Source organism: Saimiri boliviensis, chromosome 10, assembly GCF_048565385.1.
Source record: "Saimiri boliviensis isolate mSaiBol1 chromosome 10, mSaiBol1.pri, whole genome shotgun sequence".
Taxonomy (NCBI): Eukaryota; Metazoa; Chordata; class Mammalia; order Primates; family Cebidae; genus Saimiri; species Saimiri boliviensis.
In genome coordinates, this window is record NC_133458.1 from 52,866,227 (window position 1) to 52,886,840 (window position 20,614).

Sequence of the window (20,614 nt, forward strand, 5' to 3'; positions counted from 1 at the left end):
TTCATGTCAAAATATATTTTTGATATGGACAATCTATATAATGTGCCAAAGTACTTGTCAGATTCTTATGTTTTGTTTTTCATATTGGGAAATATAAAAGGGGGAAAAGTGTTCTTAGATTAGAGAAACATTTAATATTACTTTTACTATTAAGCAGAGAAGCAATTCATTTCTAATCCTTAGGCTGGGAGGTTACATTCCTTTTTCAAATTAAACAACAAAAGTCTTTTTAACTGGGATTATTGAAAACTTGCTTCTTCCTACAAATCTCTGAAGAATATGTTACCTAACTTTATAAAGCCCAACATATTCCTGAGAAAATGAGAACTGTGAGGTTACAGATTTACATGTCAGCAATAAACAACAGTATTTTTTTTTTATTTTTGTTTGCACTGAGCCTAAAGAAAATTGAACCACTCATTATCCAGCAGATAGAATCCTAGCTCTTAGGAACTCATAGAACTTTTCCATAAAGGAAGAGTAGCATTTCAGATTACTTGTGATCTCCATAGGGAACATTTCTGGGGGTTACTTAACTCCACTCAACCAAGTTAAACTATTAGACACAGAGGCATTCTGAGACAGTGGGGAGGATAAGACTGAAAGAGCACTTAGGCATTTAAGTATTGTTTCAAATTCTGGGGTGAGCCAGGAATTTGTTTTCTTGGACTTTGTATGTTTATTCGTATCTGTAGGTTTTTAAAATTCACCTGGTCTTTCTGACATGGATCACTGTTCTATTCTTGGAAGCCATGACCACCAGTTGCTCTCTGTACTGTCTTGCCCAGTCTCCATCAGGACCATTGTGTTTATCATGAAACTATAATTTCTCTTTCCCTGTATCGTAATGACATTCGTATGTGTAGTTGTACAAAATGTTAGTGATAGAAAAAAATATTAGGAAGATCACCTTAATAGGCATCACAGATTGGTTAATAACATGCATAGAAATGAACCCCACCACCAATAATCATAAATAGAGATACACTTGGATTGATACTCACCGAAGGATGATGATGATGGTTAGAGCTTTCCAGAAACCAGACCATGGGCAGTCTGAATTTTTTCCGGGGATTCATTCTTTGACCTTTTCTCTTCTTACTTTGTATGTCTTCCTTTCTCCCCAGGCCTCTAAAGATACACACTTCCATGATTTCAACTAGGTCCTAAACTGTCATATCAGTCCCAGTCTCCTTTCTCTGAAAGTTCGGCTGATTATCTCCAAGCTTCATGTTTGTTCACGTCAAAGCAGGCAGTTTCTAAGCCCTCTAATTCTCTAGAATTGTATTATCCAACATGGTAGTCACTAGTCATGTATGGCTGTGGAGCACCTGAAATGTGACTAGTCTGAATCGAGATGTGCTGTAAATATAGAACACGCTCTACAATTTCTTTTTCTTTTTCTTTTTCTTTTTCTTTTCTTTCTTTCTTTCTTTCTTTCTTTCTTTTTTTTTTTTTTTTTTGAGACAGGGTCTTGCTCTGTTGCCAGGCGCCAGGTTGGAGTGCAGTGGCACGATCTCGGCTCACTGAAACCTCCGTCTCCTGGGTTCAAGCAATTCTCCTGCCTCAGCCTCCCAAGTAGCTGGGACTACAGGCATGTGCCACTACACCCAGCTAATTTTTGTATTTTCAGTAGAGACAGGGTTTCACCATGTTGGCCAGGATGGTCTCGATCTCTTGACCTTGTGATCCACCCACCTTGGCCTCCCAAAGTGCTAGGATTACAGGTGTGAGCCACAGCACCCAGCCACACTCCACAATTTGAAGACTATTTTAAAATGTAAACAGTGTGATTAATAATTTTTATATTACTTAGATGTGAAAACATAATTTGAATAATTAAGTTAAATAAAACATGTTAAAGTTAATACATTTGTTTCTTTTTAATACAGCCATTAGAAGTGGAAAATAACAAATGTGGCTCACGATAGGTTTTTAGAGAGCAGTAGAGTGTGTCCACTTTGCTCAATCCCCACCTTATTTCAAGGCACTATTATATCTTACTTGAGTTATATTAGGAATAGCTCCCAGTCTTTTCTACCTCCAGCCCATCATTTGCTGTAGTAATTTTTCTAAAAGTTGGATTTGCCTCATGACTTTGGAAACAAAATAATTAGTTTGTCTCCCAATTCTGCAATTAACTAGCTGCATAACCTTGGACAGTAATTTGATGTTTCTAAATCTCAGTTCTAGCATCGTCTAAGTAGAGATTAAAAAAATAGGAGAGGATTTTGTATCAATTAATTGAGGCATTGTTTGTAGAGCTTCTATCAGCACTTATCACTTAGTAAACAGCGCATGAAACCTTTGAGAGCTGGTTGCAACTTTCTAGCTGCACCCTTTGCTGCCTTTCTGCATGAACCAATATGGCTCTGGTCATACTGACCCATTGAACCAATAGTTCCGCTGTATGTCATAATTTCTGCATTCCATGTGCACTATCACACTCTCATCTTTCTCCCGTTTGAGTAACTCCTATTTCTCATTCAGGACCAGTTTTGGGACCATGTCCTTTGGAAGCTTTCTCTTACTTCCCCAATCTCTGCATTAGGTATCTTCATAACTAGTGTGTGTTCCTGTTATGACTGAAGAGTAATGACAAGTGTCACATGTGTTGGATTTAGTAAGTTCTAGGTCCAAATTACAAACTCTAGGTTCAAATTGCAATTTCACGACTGTGAGACCTTGAGCAAATGCCTAACCTCTCTGAAACTAAATTTTTCTTATTAGTAAAGCAAGACACTGGTAACTGTCTTAGAGAGAGACTAAGAGGCATTAGAGTATCTGATATATCATAGAATGCAATAAATAGCTATCATTGCAATGACAGCCTCTATCATAACTGTTTACTTCTCTGCCTTTCCATTTGAAACATAAGCTCCTAGAAGAAAATGACATGTGTTTGGTCCTTGTATCACTAAAGCTTAGTGCAGTGCCTATGAGCCCTCAACCTAAGTTTGTTAAATGAAAGGATGAGTTAATAGATGATGGATGAATAAATAACCCCACTGGCATGTAAGACAGGGTTGAATTTGACCTCCTAGAGAGATGGCCATTCAGGGTAAATTAAATTAAATTATGTTGGCAAACCCAGTCAGACTGTGAGAAACTCAAGTAAAGGACATTTTAAAAACCTTGGCAGAAATCTGACAGATTGTTCCCATCAGTCCTTGGTGAAGCCATTGTTTCTGGAGGTAACAGCCACACAGTGGGTACTATCTGATAATTATGTATCTTTTAATTTCTTCAGCAAGTTTACCAATGCCTTTTTAAATTTATTAAACATTTCTGGAGATACAAAGCACAATGAAGAAGAGAAGAGTCTACAGGGTTGTTGAGTTCAATGGGAAGAATAGCTGCATCTCTTTTCTTTTCTCTTGTGTTTATTGTTTTTTAACCCTGCTATTCCACAACATAGAAGTGATTCCCCAAGGACATCAAACATCTGTCATCTAGTTACTAGTTCTCTAATTCCAGGCTGTCGGCCATCACTTTCATACAGTTATCCAGTTTCTACCTGAGTTCTGTTGAAGTGAAACTATGGAAGGAGGGGACATGTAATTCATATATTATAGATAGATATTTTCTTGATATATAGTTGATTTGGAAACTGCTGAGCAGTATTTACATGCAACATGACTGCTATAAAAGTTCAAACAGCAGGCCTCAAATTTCACATCAGCAATGAAAGTTTTAGTCCAGAGACACTGGAGACAAATGGCAGATAGCCGTTGTGAGGTTTGAACTTCCTTTTACTTTTTTCTCTCTCAAAGTTGATGTTTCTGTTAGGCCATTTCACAACGACTTGGAAGCCAAATAATCTTCATCTCTCACTAAAGTAAGAAGGCTACTATGAATTTTGTGCAACTTCACTGTACTTTTGTTAGTCACAATCAGTTTAAAACAACTAGAAAAGTAGTAATATGTCGTTTGCATGATACAGCCTCTAAGGGGGAAAGAAAACCCTAAAATAAAGTTTTGGAGTAGATGAAATGATAGAAATTCATAGCAGTAATCACAGCTAACACTTACATCATGTACTTACTATGTGCCAGGCACTATTCTAAGTCCTTTAGACCTCAGACTTTTAAAATGGTTATATTTATAAAGTTGTCTTTATACATATGAATGGTTATATTATAAAGTTGTCTTGTATTCATTTATTTATTCAAAAAATATTTCTGGAATACGATGTGCCACAAAGGAACATGCCGTAAATGATGACCAAGAGGCAGGTTTGTTGTCCTTATGAAGCTACTGCTGTGTCTCTTCTAATGTCAAGGACATTTTATTAGAATCTTGTTTCACAGTAACCGAGGGAAGACTTGGATCTCCTAAGACTTGTGATGCTATGATATACTAATATTACAAATTCTGTATCAAAAATTTTAATGTTTTTTACTAAAATATATTAAAAACACTTGGCCACAGTTGATCTTTTGTGTCATAACACAGCTTGAAGATTAAAAGAATATCATTTAATCCATGCAGTAAACATATAGGAAGTAGTTTCATTTCTTTGCCAAGTTTTGACTTAGAGTGTTTCTGCCTCTTGGATTTACGGGCTCCTTCCACACTTTGTCTTCTTCCTATTTGGATGAGAGTTCCTACTCCTTTTCTCTAAAATTAACAAACGGCTGAAAAGCCATAATACAATAATCTCCTTAAAAAAGGGCATAGTGCCCTTTCTGCAATGTTTGGCACCTGGAATGTGAAAGTCTTTGAAAATGTTCTTTCTGCATGAAATACAGCTCTCATGTGGTTTGAGGTTCAGACAGGGGGAACATAACTCTTTCTACATGTTAGGAATGTAATGATTGTAGGTTGAAATGTCAAAATGCAGAAAATTGTAAATGTTACTGTAAATAGACAAGGTCAAATCCAGAATATGCATATCTTCAATCTCTACTAGACAGAGATATGAATAAATTTATTTTTGAGATCCTGTCCTAAGATTTTAATAACGACTTCATTTTATAGTAATAAATATAGCAGCTAATTACATTGTTTGCAAGGTTCGTATAATAGCTCAGTATCCAAAATTAGCTTGAATTAGAATTTGTGTGTATGTCATACTAATACATGGATTAAATACAATCTGATTTCATTATTTTTAGCACTGTGAAATATATACCTGCAGATTTGTTTGAGGACATTCATTTTAAACATTTACACTAACCATAACTCCAAAAAAATGTTTAAAATGTACAAAACGTTTTTTAATTTCAGAGATACAAGTTTACTAACCATAACTTCAAAGACAAATGTTTAAAATGTATAAAACATCTTTTTAATTTCAGAGATACAAGTTTTTATATTAAGTGGATATTACTCTGCCCTTTTTTTTTTTTTTTTTTTTTTTTTTTTTTTTTTTTTGAGACAGTCGGTCTCTGTCACCAGGCTGGAGTCCAGTGGCGTGATCTCCGCTCACTGCAGCCTCTACCTCCCAGCTTCAAGTGATTCTCCTGCTTCAGCCTCCCGAGTAGCTGGCACACACCACTATCCCCAGCTAATTTTTTTGTGTTTTAGTAGAGACTGGGTTTAATTTAATCATGTTAGCCAGGATGGTGTTGATCTCCTGACCTCGTGATCTGCCCACCTTGACCTCCCAAAGTGCTGGGACTACAGGTGTGAGCCTCTGCACCTGGCCACTCTGCTTGTACTTAATACTTGAAAGCTCCTTGCATTCAACATGTATGTTATATATAATTATTTATTATAATGTCATCTTTCATTAAATGCCTACTATGACATTGGTTCTGTACTCTGTGTTTTAACTATAATCTCTCATTTCATCCTCACAATAACTATGTGAGATTTAGGTTAGTATTGTTATCCTCATCCTACAGGTGAGGAAACCGAAACTTTGGAAGATTAAGTAACTTGCCCATCACTATAAGTAACTGAAAGATTTGAGATTTATATTCAAGTCTTTCTGGTTCCAGGTCTTCTTAACCTTTTCATAATACAAAATACCCCTACTTTCATTGAAATGGTGATTTGAGCTGAGCAACAATAGCTATTACATCTTTTCTTACCTGAGCAGTAAACCACCTGTGCTACTTAGTTCTCAGACTGGAGATGTGTTCTGTGTTCCTGCAGGGTTGAGTGTAACAACTGTGAGACTGGAGAACAGTGTGGTGCAATTATGCATGGCAATGCTGTCACCTTCTGTGAGCCATATGGTCCACGAGAACTGGTAAGTATGTGTTATTTATGTACATTATTCCATTATAGTATTTACTGAGCTTTTTGCCAACAGAAGCTTTTCTTCTGCTCTTAAAGTTCAAATTCAAATATGATTTATGAGTCCCATTACAAACATCTTAAAATTAGGAGGGGTGATTCTGTGGCCTATTTTCATATGTAAAAATAAATAATTCAGTAATAAAATTGGCAATATCAATGGAGCTCATTAAACATGGTGCATTACTATGATTAGGTGGCTTTTAAAAAATATGAATATTTGCTGTAGTATCCATAATAAATAATTTATGACCTTCTAAGTTCTGCTATAAAGCCGTGCTCTTAAAATTGTCCTTATTTTCTCCTTTGAAGTCAAAACTGTTAGGTGTTCAGTTTTATCACATTATTTTAAAATTTTAGCCAATAGCCACAGAGGAACCTGATGGATTTTCCTTTAAATGAAAGAGCCAACTGAATAAACCTTTTTTTTTTATTTTAGTTTATGTCAAATTACTTAGAAGCAGATTATTTTCCTTTACTTTAGTCTTATTGGTAGTAGCTTTTGCTTGCCAAATTGTGAGTAAAATGAAACATAAGCATTCTAAATTGAAAGAAGTGAAACTACTGGCCATGATCATGTGGCTAATGAGCCCCTTTTTTTGTTGACTTGATAATTCTTACTGGCATGAAGACTACTTTCATTTTACCTTCTTGAAAAATAATACAAAAGCAATTGTTATATTATAATCTGGTTCAAGTCGTTTGTCCCTAATACTCTACTTGTACTGTCCGTTAGGCTTTACTTTCCTGCTTTTCACCTTGGGCTTCAATGCTTGTTCTTTTATTTCCCTTCTTCCTTTGCAGAGGGCTAGCACCAGGTTGTATTTTTCAGCCTTATGTCACAATTGTGTTTCAAAATCATTAACTTTAAAAGTTGTCAAAAGACTGACTTCCAGTGTAAATGATAGGGGAAGTGGGGGTACCTAGATGGGCAATTGAAAGAAGATTTAGTTATCAACATGTGAAAGCCAGTTAATTGTAAGATGGTTCTTATTTTATGCTGCTTAAATACCCCTTTCATGGCAATAGATACATTTAATTTATTAAAGATGCAAGCTTCAGAACATTGATGAATTGAGGGGTTTTTAGTTGAAATTACAACACAAACAGAATTAATTGGATGCAAATTAAAATAATAGGTGCTCATAATTCAAGCCTCACAAGGTGCTATAATATTCCTGCAGACAAGTATGATTCTGTGGTAAAGTTTTTCTTGAAAAAATAGATTTGCTAGTACATTTTAAATAATATACCATGACAGAATTAATTATCTATAAACCTTAGCACAGAATTAATCTTTTTACTGTAGTTAATTTAGCTTACACTAAATGCCTATTTTAGAAGGTGTCTTGTTTAGTAATATTCCTGGAAATGCTTGACAAGTTATTTTTGTTTTTACTGATTAATAGGAAATAAAAATATCTAAGAATATAATGCCAAAATTCATATTCTTATAGCATAAAACTGAAGTATCTATTTAATCCCATGTATATTTAATCCTGATCCTTTCACTATCTCCCTGTTTATTTAGCATTAGAGTTGATATATCTAATGGGCTAATTCTGAACTGTATTTTATAATTAATATGGGTTTAGCCTTTCAACTAAAAAGGAAAATATTCAAAATAATTATCTTTTTCTGAGAAATGAGAAAGTGTCTAGTTTTTATATTTCCATTATAAATATTTTTCTAAGATGAATTTGCATGGTGAGATTCAAAAGGAATCAAATAAAACATTGAGAATGCTGGCGATGATGTCCACATTTTATACTAACTGCTAATTTTTCATAATTTTCATACTGTATTGATGTCCCCAAAGCAAAAATATATATTGTACCCAAGTTGTGTTTATGGAAGCCAGATCAGTCAAATGATAAGTGAGGAATTTGGTTTTCAGTTAACATTATGTTTAATATTTGCTGAAATCCTAACATTTGCGTGGTACCTTATGACTGAATGCAGTCAAAATTATTGTGCATGAGGACTAATGAAATATCAACTCCCAAATATCACTTTTTAAACAGTGTGCCTTCTTATTTTTCATAAAGCCCATTCTTGCTGAAGTTGTAAGAAAAAGAACCGCAAGCAAAGAACCTTCGTAGGCTAAGCTTTTCTTTTAAAATGCTAAGAAGAGCATCTCCATTTTGTGAATATAGTTTAGCCGTTTCATTTCAGGAGACATTAATGAGAGGTGGCAGCTAATGTTTACCTGGACATAGCATGAATTTTTGCTTCTTTTACTGCTGTACTGTGTACTTCTTACTGGATTTTATTTAACCCGGTGAAGTCTCTGTATTTCAGGCGGTGACACTGAACTTTATTCATTTTGCTAGTATAAAATAAAGGTAAAAAGGAATTCATTTACTCCTTTAAAGAAAGGTGTGCTCTCAGAATTTAAAATGTAATGAGTTATGGTACCCTCCTTTTTTAAAAAAATGGAAATTATTTACTAAATTATTACTATTATTTTTTAAGACAAGGTCTCACTCTGTCACCCAGGCTGGTGTGCGGGGGCACCATTATGGCTCACTGCTGCCCTGACCTCTTGGGCTCAGGTGATCCTCTGGCCTCATCCTCCCACCTCAGCCTCCCAGGTAGCTGGGACTACAGGCATACATCACCACACCCAGCTAATTTCTTTTTAATTGTTTGTAGAGACGAGGTCTCCCTATGTTGCCTAGGCTGGTCTTGAACTCCTGGGCTCAAGCAGTCCTACTGCCTTGGCACCCCAAGGTGCTGGTATTACAGGCATGAGCCTCGCCAGGCCTATTTACTGAATTATTCTCACATATTTGGAAATGCATTTGAATCACAAGGGTGAGTTTGGACTAAAACAATGTCAAACCCAATAAAAAAAAATGTAGAGAAAAAATGCAGAATGAACAGCCTCAGCCTACAGTGATTTCTTCAGATTCATTTAGTTATCATACTAATTTTCTATAGTTTTGAGTGTATTTAATAATTTAAGAGAGTGAGATTTGATAAGAAAAATTTAATCTCTCAGATATTCATAGTTACTATATTATTTTCAAAAGCTCTTTAAGGGCCTCTTTTGTTTTCAAATGTCATGTATAAAGGCTTAATAACTCATATTTGAACTCAAGATTAATAATTTGTAATACCCAATTATAAATATAGGTATAATTTATATTTATAATACTCAAGGATAAATATAGGTGAGTAGATTTCAGAATAGATTTCATCGGCAGTGCTTCGTTTTATTCCCTCATCTTTCCTGTTCTTTCTTGCAGCTGATATTTTACTAATAAAACAAATGGGCAAAAGTAAAGAAATGAGAGCCAACCATTCTACCAGTCCCTGGTGAAAAAAAAGGAGAATCCGTGACTAATCAAAGTATAGGGTCACCCTCAGTTAGCACATGTCATTTGAAATTTGACGATATTTCACACAACTTGCTGTTCGCTAGCAGAGATCGCAGCTTGTGGAACTTGATCAAGTAGGTGACACAAGCGTCATTTATTACACCAATGGGATAAGTATCTAAGACTCTTCAGTGTATTTAATGCACTAGCAATAGGTTTATAGCCATGTATTTAAAGCACACATTCAGTCTTCTCTCCAAGTCATGATGTAGATATTTTGATATTCACATGAATCCAATCTTTTAATATTCACATCTCAACTGAATTTCAACAGAGCAAGAGGCTTGTTCACTCGTTTCCTATGGCTGTTCATGAATTGCATAGCACTTGACCCTTCTGCATTTGTGGACTTTATCATATGGGGCTAACAAAGTGCAGGGATATATCTAAAGATGTTATTAAGACAGTTAAGAAGCAAAGGTAAGACAGCCTGCTGCCTCTGACACAGTGAAAAAGAGTTACTCACTTTCTGTTGCATAGGGTGGAGTCACTGAAATGTCCTGTATTGTAGTCTTCAGAGTTTCAGAACCCAACAAAATGAGAACATTGATTCTTATCTCATTTGAGCTGGTATGGGTCAAAGCCACTGCTCTAAAGGATAAATAAATAAAATATTAAAATTACAGAGGTACCATTCCTCTTTCAGAAGGGGGAAATTTTGCTTAATCATGCGTCTTCATGAAACTAAAGAAAAGTAGCAGAAACTTGTTGGAAGACTATTTCTAAGTCCATAATTCTATTTCTTTTCTTTATTTTTTTGGGTAACAGTTTTATTGAGAAATAATCCACAGATTCTACATTCCTTAATTTAAAGTGTACAGTTCAAGGTTTTTGGTTTATTTCCAAAGTTGTGGAACCACTATTACAATCAATTTTATATCATTTTATTACACCCCTCCACAAAGAAAGCATACGACCTTTACCTCTTGTAGTTATATTTCCTTTTCAAAATAATTTTATTCTACTCATTTGTTCTTAATTTATCTCCCGGTTTTTGTTCAGTAGGCTTTTTGCTACATTCTTTTGGGCCCCAGAGCTATTGACATGGTAGGATGGAGGGGAGATGGTGGAGTGAGTGGAGAGGAGCTTTGTGAAATGCCTTCACCAGATAACCTGCTGGATTCCACTAAAAACAGTTTACGAAAGGACACTGAGAAACAGGCTATCCATCCCTAAGTCAGAATTTTACTGCTTCATTTTCCACAGGGGAATAAGAAACAGATCTGTGTTCAGACACATTGATAAAATGAACCAACAACTGGAGAAATGCAACTTCTGTTAATGGATTTCTTCCTTCCTCTTTTTTAACTCTTCCCCTGCCCACCTCCCTCCCAGCATCTTTCTCCTCTCTTTCTATCTTGTCTTATTTTCATATATTCTTTTTCTTTAGATTACCACAGGCCTTAATACAACAACAGCTTCTGTCCTCCAATTTTCGATTGGTGAGTGTTTTTAGCAATTATAACGATTTAACTTGGAAATGTTTGCTTTAAAGATAGTGTGCAATCAGGATTATCATGCAAGAAGCTTTTAGATTTACGGAATAGTAAGTCTTAGCTTTGCAGTAAATAATCGGCAACATTTTTAAAGTGAAATAAATATTTTTAAATGTTACATCCTGTTCTCACATCTCTCCAGCAGTGAGTGGTATTAAAAATATTGCAGATAATTCGAAACATCTTAAAATGATTTACATATGTATTTTGCATGCATTGGCTTATTGTATTACAGCAGGATTACCTAGCTAGTTATATTTTGCTCAGATTAAGAGTGAAGTATGTTCCATTTCCTGAGCTCTAACTAACTGCTAGTGAGAGAGAGAATTATTGGTAACCAAAAGTAACCAATTAAGGCTTCATGTTTGGCATGAATAATTTACGTTAAATTCAAACATAGATATTTTTTTTAAATGTCTGTATCCAGCAGTGTTTAACTGCTTTTGTTTTAGAGCTAAAAGCTCCTACCTAAAGCATTTAGTAACATAAGGTGCCTTTTGATCAAGTGTTTGCAGTTTTGTGGTCTGTTCTATTAAACCTTCCATTTTATTTTTCGAGGGTATATACTTATAAATAACTTGTATAATTTACAAAGGAAATGTTCTAGGGGAAGAAAGATACTGTCTTCTAATGGGGCCTAGATCCCATAAGAGCGACACCCACTCCTGGCCATTCCCTCTGGCATGAGAATTGCAGATGTCCACCAGCCATGCTCAGGACAGCTTCCTCCAGTCACTTCCATATCTTAGGAGGTCCGCCATTAGTGAAAGGACTATTCCCTCAGGAGCCTTTTATTCCAAATTGCGAGTCAGTGTTCTATAGCCAGGAGCCCACTGTGCTTGATTTTGCCAAAGAGCAGTTTTCTTCCAGTCATGTATTTGTCACTTTTTCATCGGTGTGCCTCGTTTCAGCCTGTGTAGGAGGTACTATGTGAAACCACCTGATTACATTTTGGGTTATTTTCTTCTCCAGTTGACAGTATTACCTACAGCAATTTACAGACAGTTCAGAAGTCCATGTGTGATCATAGGTAAAGTGTTAGTGAAAACAAAAATAATGGTTTTTTGATGAAAAAGTTTTCTTGGATTTATTAACAAGTGTATCCTAACTCTTCTGTAGCAAGCACATAATGTTTTCACAATCAGAAAAAAATATATTTTTAAAGAGTTACGGTACTACAAAAACAAATATTTTAAACTGTGGCATGACAGGCAACTTAGAGCCTCTTAATCAGAACAAATGTGTTTAGATTAATTATGCTATTAACATAAAAATAAGCTGAATAATGGTTAATATGTATCAGTATTCTGAGTACTTGTTCTTCCTTTTTGTTAGAGAAATGAACCTTAGTTTCAGATATTGTCTTTAAGCAATAAAAGAACACAACAGAAACAATTTTAAAATATGTCTCCTAATTCTAATATTATTTGTACTTTATTCAAGAAAGGAGAGCTCCTACACCAATGAAATTATTCTTTATTAAAGGGAAAAATTATTCTTTATTAAAGGGGAAAATGGTATACTGCTAAAATGGCATAGATTCTCTATTCCTTTGCCTTTCATTTGTATCAGTACAATAGAGTTGATGAAGAAGGACCAAGAAGAGAAGTTAATCAGGGAATGTGAGGTTTAGTACCTAAGACTCAAAACCCAGAGCAAGCACCAGGGCCAAGGTCTCAGTACTAGACACAAACATGGGACTTAACAAGAGCCCCTGGTCTCCCAACAAGCTGCAGCCCACCAAGCCAGCTTGTGCTATTTAAAGCACAGATTGGAATCCTGCTGGAAGACTGGAAGAGTAGCAGAATTGGGGAATGAGAGAGAGATGGCAAGGAGAAGATAAAGGAGGGGAGGAAGGAAGAAGGAAAGAGGAAGGAAGAAAATGAGAAAAAGATCTCAAGTTTATAACTAAAAATACATTTATAAATCTTTTCAGGTGGCAGTTTTAGAACCAAAAGTGAACTTTTAATATATCCTTAGGAATGAAATGGAACATATTTAGTAAAAGAAATTATAATTTATTGTTTGTAAACTTCATTTATGCATTTACTTACTACATTTTGAGCGTAAAAAAAACTACGGGAAACCAAGAAGAGTCTGGGTGGCAAAGAAACAGTGCAGTAGCAAACCATGGTGTGTGATGAGTACAGAATGTGGACAAAACTTTCCAGAAATGGTTTTGTGTATCTCATTAACATTCGTTTATATGGATGTTTATGAGGTTTGAGCATGTGACATTATTCTGTTTACTTTCGTGATATGAGGGCAGACTGAGGCACACTCACAGATTCTAGAAATGTCATAATTGTGTTTATCCATAGTAAACAAATACCAGAATAGCAATTAAAATGAATCCAACCAATCTAATAGCCACCATAATAGCCATTTTATTTATACTCAGTTCAAAAATTATATTAACATGAAGATATATAAACTATATGTTAACAATTCAACATTTACGTTTCCTTGCATACTGTGGAATTCTTCAAATCTATATTAATAATATGGTTACATATGTTCAGTTAGTTTTAGTGTCATGCCTTAGGAATTCCTTTAGGATATTCAATGTTAAATGTTCACTGTGTAACACAATGATTTAAGCAGTTTTCTAGGAAGTTTCATCATTATTTATGGCCTAAGTGGTGAATTATGTTCATAATTGGGCATATATAACCACAATTGGAGAAATTATTGTGTTGATACTTTCATATTGCTCTTGTAAACATTTTCAGTTGTATAACAAACATTATCCAAAAGACTTCTGTGGGTAACACCCACCATGGGCACAGAGGAAGGAGAACTGTCCAGACCCCAAGCACAACCAGTGCCTGAAGAATATCTTAGTTTATAGTGTTATTGCTCAGCTGTTTCCTTTATATAATCCTGCATATATAATCATATATTAGTTTATAGAATTAGTACTCGAAGTATAACTTACTGCTTACATATATCTAGTTTATATAATCATACTTAATACCTATATCTACTTAGTTCTATATCATCTTTCTATATAATCGTAGGTATTGTAGTCGGAGCTATACTGACACATTTAGTGCTGATTTATATAATCCTTCTATGTAACCATATAGTAGTTTGTAGTAGGACGAATGCCAGAGAAGTCACAAACAGAAGCAGTACATGAGAAAACAGCCAGACCAGGATGAGAACCGAAGATCCAGGCGGTGGCATCCCTGCCTGAAAGGGCATACGCTGTATGGCAGGCTTGGAGCAAGTGCCTCTCCTCCTGATAAAGGAGTTGTAGTACCTTGCATCCAGTTCCTGTGGAGAGTAGGCCTCAGGCCTGAGATCCTGGAAGTAACTGAGGGAAAAGAACCCCTCTGGCGTGACCAGTCATGGTGGCTGTACACCCTGGCAGTCTTGTCTCACTTCTGTGCCAGCTTATATCATCCTCCCATAAATATCTTAAGAGAAGAGCACAAGTCTGTCAGCTCCCACTGCATTAAGCTTACAGTATCCTTCTTTTAGAAATCCTTTGAAGCCTTCAGCCCGCAGATAAGAAGCATTGCGCACAACACCTGTTGCACACAGCCCACCTCCTTGCCTCGGTGACCTAGTCAGGGTGGACCACTTTTCTGTAACGACCCTCTACTACTGCACATGGCACGGCCCACCTCTCTGCCCAGGTGACATAATGGGATGGTCCCCTTGTTTATGACTCGTGATTATTTATGCCCTATTACTAAGCCTATAGATGATGACCTCACTCACGACCCTGCCCCCTGCTTGAAACTAATAAATACAGATGTTCTTGGGCATTGGGGCGGGGGAGGGGGGGTGTGTGGCTGATGGCCCCCCAAGTCCAGATGCTCTTCACCAGTTCTTCAGTGTCCTGTCTCTTTACTTCTCGGATCCTGCACCTCAACACAGCATGAGGGATGCCCCACAACCCTGTGGGGCCCCAACTGCCCTACAGACTCCCAAGTCCCTCATACAAAAATTGCTTGAACTACTAAGGGGTGTCTCAAATAACCTCCATCATGCCAATGTTTAGCAACGCTTTCTCAATTCTTTCAGATACACACACACACACACACACACACACACACACACACACACACGTATATACAATATATACATATATTACATTATATATGTACACATAAATGTGTATATCTAATGTGTATATAATATATGTATTATATATGTGTATATATGGGTTAGATACATATGTATATATACATATATACATATACACACACATACATACATACATAAATATAAGCTGTCTTAACCAAATGATTTTTAAAGTTAAAGAATCCTGAAAATACAGTTCTGCAAGATGAAATTTATCACATTATCTGTAGCTAAATCATCTTGGAAAGTGTCCTAAAATATTCTTGGGAGAACTTTTCATTTTTCCATTCCAATGAAAGATCTTGTATCCATTTCTGTGCTGAGGCATCAATTTGCTACCATCCTCACTTGATTCATTAGATTCAACTTGTGGAATTTATGGTTGTAGCCTTAGCGGTGTTTACCTGCTTCCTCTAGATTTCCTCTGGGATAAGAAGAAAAATTTGAGATGACGCCTTTGCAAAGTGTTATCTTACAGATGCCTTTGAGCTCTGCTTTCTCAGGCAAGGTTGAGGGTCTGAAGGGAATGCTGGTGGTCCTTTGTGTCCATCATTCACTTAACAAAATTTCACTGAATATTTGCTGTGTGCTCAGTATTTACTTGAGCTGGCTTTAACTCTGGGAAAACAAAATAAGTAAGATAACAGAACATTTTTATAGCACTTAACAATGTAGTAGAAGGCACTGGGTACATACAGAGCATAAATCTCCAGAAAGTAGCATTTTTGTAAACAGAGTGGGTCTGTATATAGGTCCCCAGGGTGGCAGGGCCTAACGAGGTCCTTCATGAAGGCTTCTTAGCAAGGAGAATCCCTGCCAACAACCTAAGTCACTTGAAAGGACAGAGAAAGGTTTTTCAGGTGAGAAGGCAGAGTGAACATAGGCAAGGCATTGGAGGAGAGCATATGTGCCCTCCTAGAGCAGATGAACTGGACCTGGTAGCTATAAGCCACACCAGATAAAGTTGCGTCTATCTAAAGAGCTTATCTGTATCAGCTCAGGGCTTCAACTTCTTTAATAGAGAGTTAAATGTTAAATTGAGGTTTTAAACTCATTTAATTTAACTTTTTAAAAATCAAATAATGTTGTTTTTTAGTTATTTAATAGAGGTCTACAAAAGAACCTCTTTCTCTCTTGAGCAATAGAGAAATAGAATGAAATTAATTCTTAAGAAAAATTATTTGGGTAGTTGTGTTAGGGGTGGATCTGTCACTTCCTTGGTAGAAATCTGCATTGAGTCACTCTGCAAGAATTTACCAAGTAATATGCTTGTTCATTCTAGTTTACCTCTTACATCAGATTAATAGGATTCATTAGCCAAACAAGAAATAAAGGTAAAGCATTTAAAAGCACACCATGAAGAATAAATAGTTTGGCTTGCCAGACAAATCTATATTGTGCATCACAGTATCCTCAGCCACTAGCCCAGGGACTCATAATAAATAGATGCTCATAAATATTTCTTGCCTGAGTGACAAGTAACCACTACAAAGACATCTATAATAGTATTTTACCAAGTGTTAAATTGATGTGATGCAGACATTTCATGCCAGGAAGTGGTTTAGGGGAGGTGATCTGAGGACCACAATCAATGGAAAAGATGACCCAGAAAGAAACGGAGAATCACCAGTAAACTATGCTTTTAGTAAAACAAGTAGACAGAAATATATATACATGTGTTTATCAGTATGTAATTATTGAGCTAACTAGAATCAATTATTTGTTCGTAGTTTATAGAATTAGTATCTTTTTTCTTGAGTTTTACTTATGGGTATCCTAAACATTCGAGTTTTATTTTTGCATGTGTAATTTCTTTTTGCTGCTTTGTTTTTGTTTTTATTATTTCAAGACAGAAGGAAGTCATTAAATCATAAATGCTTTATATTTATTAAGATATAAAAATGTTATTAGGCCTGAATTATATTCCTTCTATACTGTATATGCTATGGAGTCTCGGATGAATGAGAAACACTCTGTTTACATGAGTGTATTTTGAAAAATAAAAACTGGAAATTATGAAAGCTAAACGTACTCTTGGCTGAATTGAAATATTGCTTTATGAAAAAAAAAAAAGACCTGGTATTATTTTTTCTTCAATATATGTAAAGGATAAAGTATCACTTGTAAAAGGTATTATATTTCATTTAGCATAAGAAAAGCAGTTGATTTTTCCCTTGAGCATAATTCATAAACCTCATAATTACTCAGAACTTGATTTAGTAGAGAAATTTTCTCTCAACTCTTTTAGAACAGGTAATTCAAGAGGAGGAGAAATTGACTCCTCCATATGTTGATATGAATTATTGCTCACTTCCTTCAAGAACTTACTGAAATGTATTTCAAATTAGATCTCATTTTTTTTTTCAAGAGTCATTCTCCCTGGTGAGTAAGACCTTAGGGAACTTATGATGAAATAGTAAAAACCTCTTCTGAACCATGGACATCTCTATGAGACTAACAAAATTTTTGGTGACCTGAACCCAAAACAAAAATAAATAAAACATTAGAAAATTTCAATAGCAAAAATAATACATGTTTTTATAAGGTTAAATGTTTTGCTTAAGTGTAAGATTCTTTGTTATAAAATATATTCCGCTAAGATTCAAGACTTGGTTTCCAGATCTTCAAATATTTGTATTAAAACAAAAATGAGGCCAGGCACAGTGGCTCACACCTGTAATCCCAGCACTTTGGGAGGCCAGGGAGGGTGGATCACGAGATCAAGAGATCGAGACCATCCTGGCCAACCTGGTGAAACCCTATCTCTACTAAAAATACAAAAATTAGTTTGGCGTGGTGGCGCACACCTATAGTCCCGCTATTCGGGAGGCTGAGGCAGAGAATTGCTTGAATCCGGGAGGCAGAAGTTGCAGTGAGCTGAGATCATGCCACTGCACTCTAGCTTGGGCAACAGAGTAAGACTGCATCTCAAAAAAATATTAATAATAATATATATATGGAATACCTCTATGTTAACTAAAATTTGGTAAGTAAAGGTGTGAAACTGATTATGATTCAGGGTATCTTGCTTTGTCATCCCACAGTTGACCTTTTTAGGGACATATTTTAAAATGTTTATTTTTTTAAAATGAGTTTAAATGAAATATATATACATATATTTTTCAAATCCACCTCACTCCAAACTCTTAAGCCCTCGTTTAAGTAATAAAAGGGAATATTCTGAAATGCTGTAAAGTATCACTAAGCCCAAAGTTCTGGCAAAGAATCTTGAGATTAATTATAAATGTTTTTGAATTATTAGAAATGATAATTAAGTATTTTATATGATTAAAATATACAGTTTGGACATAGGTATTATCCCTTCCTGTTTTGAGGTACTCGATTTGTCACTCATCTGATGAGGCTTAGAAAAAGAAATGTCAGTAATTCATCCATAAATTTGTTCTATTAACATTTTGGGGGGACTGTTCTAGTAGAAGGAATACAGCAGTGAACTACAGGATGAGAAGAAATTGATTATTGATGTAGACCAAATGGTCTCTCAGACTCCACTCCTCCATGAAAACTCATCCCATTGCCTCAGCCTAATATCTCTGAAACCCCACTTACTCTAAATTTATTTTATGACAGGTACTTCACTCTGCTTTGATAGATACACTGACCATTTCTGCACATTTGCTTTCACCTTTTCTAACTTAGATATTCCTTGAGGGCTAAGGAATATACTAGTGTCACTTTCTGTATGTAGGACAGAATTTTACTCACACCTAGAACTAAAGAAATGTAACTAAATTAAATTCATAGGTAAGATTAGGGATTTCATGCTGTTCCACAGTGGTGCTGAATACTAGCCTTGTTCTTGACTTCTGAGGCAAGGGAGTGTGCTAAATGAAATCCATGGGCAATGTTAGAATTTAGTCTGAGCCTGCAGTTTCCAGTTTCTTATCAACTAAGCAGGAACTCATCTGTAAAAGAGAAGATCTTTAGGATCTTTATAATGTGTGATATATATATATATGAAACATTATGTATATATAACATATAATACATTATATATAATGTAACATATATATATATATATTGTGTGTGTGTGTGTGTGTGTGTGTGTGTGTGTGTGTGTGTGTGTGAAATGCGCTTACATTCACTGGGAAGAAAGCAAAGCCTAATATGCTTCCCCGATCTTCAGGAAGTTTTATTATCGAATAGATGGGAGGTGGGGAAGAGTCCACATGGGAGAAGAAAATAAGTATGGCATTAAACATTGCTGATTAACGGACACAGACCACAGAGGAGAATGAGAGTGGAATTTGTTGGAAAGTCCAAGAAAGAGGGAGGTCTGGAGGGAGGACTTCATTATTTGGGAAAGAGATCGACAAGAGCCGGCATGGTACCACCAGAGGGTCAGGCGTCACGATGAAGGTTAGGGGAATGGCACCCTGTAGGAAGAACAAGACGCAGGAGCTCTGCTAAGAACTGGGGACCAAGGTCAGAGCCAGACAGCAACAATGATACTAATGCTGTCTCCAGATTGCCATGAGTGGAGGAGGGGAGATACTTACCACTTGCTGCCTAGGGTGGAGATTAGTCCTCCTAGAAAATGGGCCAGGCATGAGCATTCGGGCGTAGGTTATGTGGGCCCTGGGGAACGGAGGATGACCCAGCAGGGAACCTGGCAAAGCCAGACACATTTCTCTTCCTTGTGTTTCGTGCAACATGGCAAAAGTTCTCTACTGTGGGCTTGGGAGAAAACTTGCAGGGAGTGCGCACTTGGAAGTGGCTGGGACATGGCACAGAATTCCATAAATTGAGAGAATGGATCCCTCTCTCTGTTACGGTAGGAGTGCCAGTGACAATGAAGAAATACAAATATTTTGGAAGTGAGGGAAGAGGGATGGGACTGGAAGGGAGAAAGGCACAAGCAGGGAGGAGGACAGCTGTTCATTTTATATCCTGTGGTCATTGTCCATCTGCCATGAACTGGAAGAAGTCCCCTGATGAGGTTTGGGAAATTTAGCCAGGGAAGTGACTAAGAGACAAAATATTAAGTACAATAAATCACACACTGTCACATTTAGCCAGAAAGAGTTTGTAAGTCTGATAGTCAGCTGAAAGACATTATTCCTAGTAGCCTCGTTTTAAACATAAACGAATATAAAACAGTAAGTGGAAGATAGTTGCTTTTAGAACTTGGTTGTTTTTCTATATTTTATGAGAAAGTCTTTCAAGTATAAAGGAAGCATGTTTTTAGTTAAAGTACAGAATATTTTTGAAGATTTTTATTGATTTTATTTTTCTACTTTACTTGACCTCTCTTAATCCTTAATATCAGTTTTTGGTAGATGCTTAGAATGAAAATGTTGCTTGCATATAATGCTCCCCCATACAACATTGTCCTTGAAATATGTTTTCTCAGTTAATAAATGCTAAATTCCC

The 20,614-nt window shown here is 36.0% G+C and overlaps 1 protein-coding gene across 3 annotated transcripts in view; it reads left to right on the forward strand.

The window, feature by feature from the left end:
• The window catches only part of RELN (reelin), a 522,420-nt gene that overhangs the window by 258,082 nt on the left and 243,724 nt on the right, over positions 1–20,614 (forward strand). For all 3 annotated transcript variants that reach the window (XM_039472914.2, XM_039472915.2, XM_074379281.1), the window contains exons 7-8: positions 6,103–6,199; positions 11,020–11,071. In XM_039472914.2, the coding sequence (XP_039328848.2) occupies positions 6,103–6,199; positions 11,020–11,071 (149 nt within the window). The remainder of the gene's footprint in view (positions 1–6,102; positions 6,200–11,019; positions 11,072–20,614) is intronic.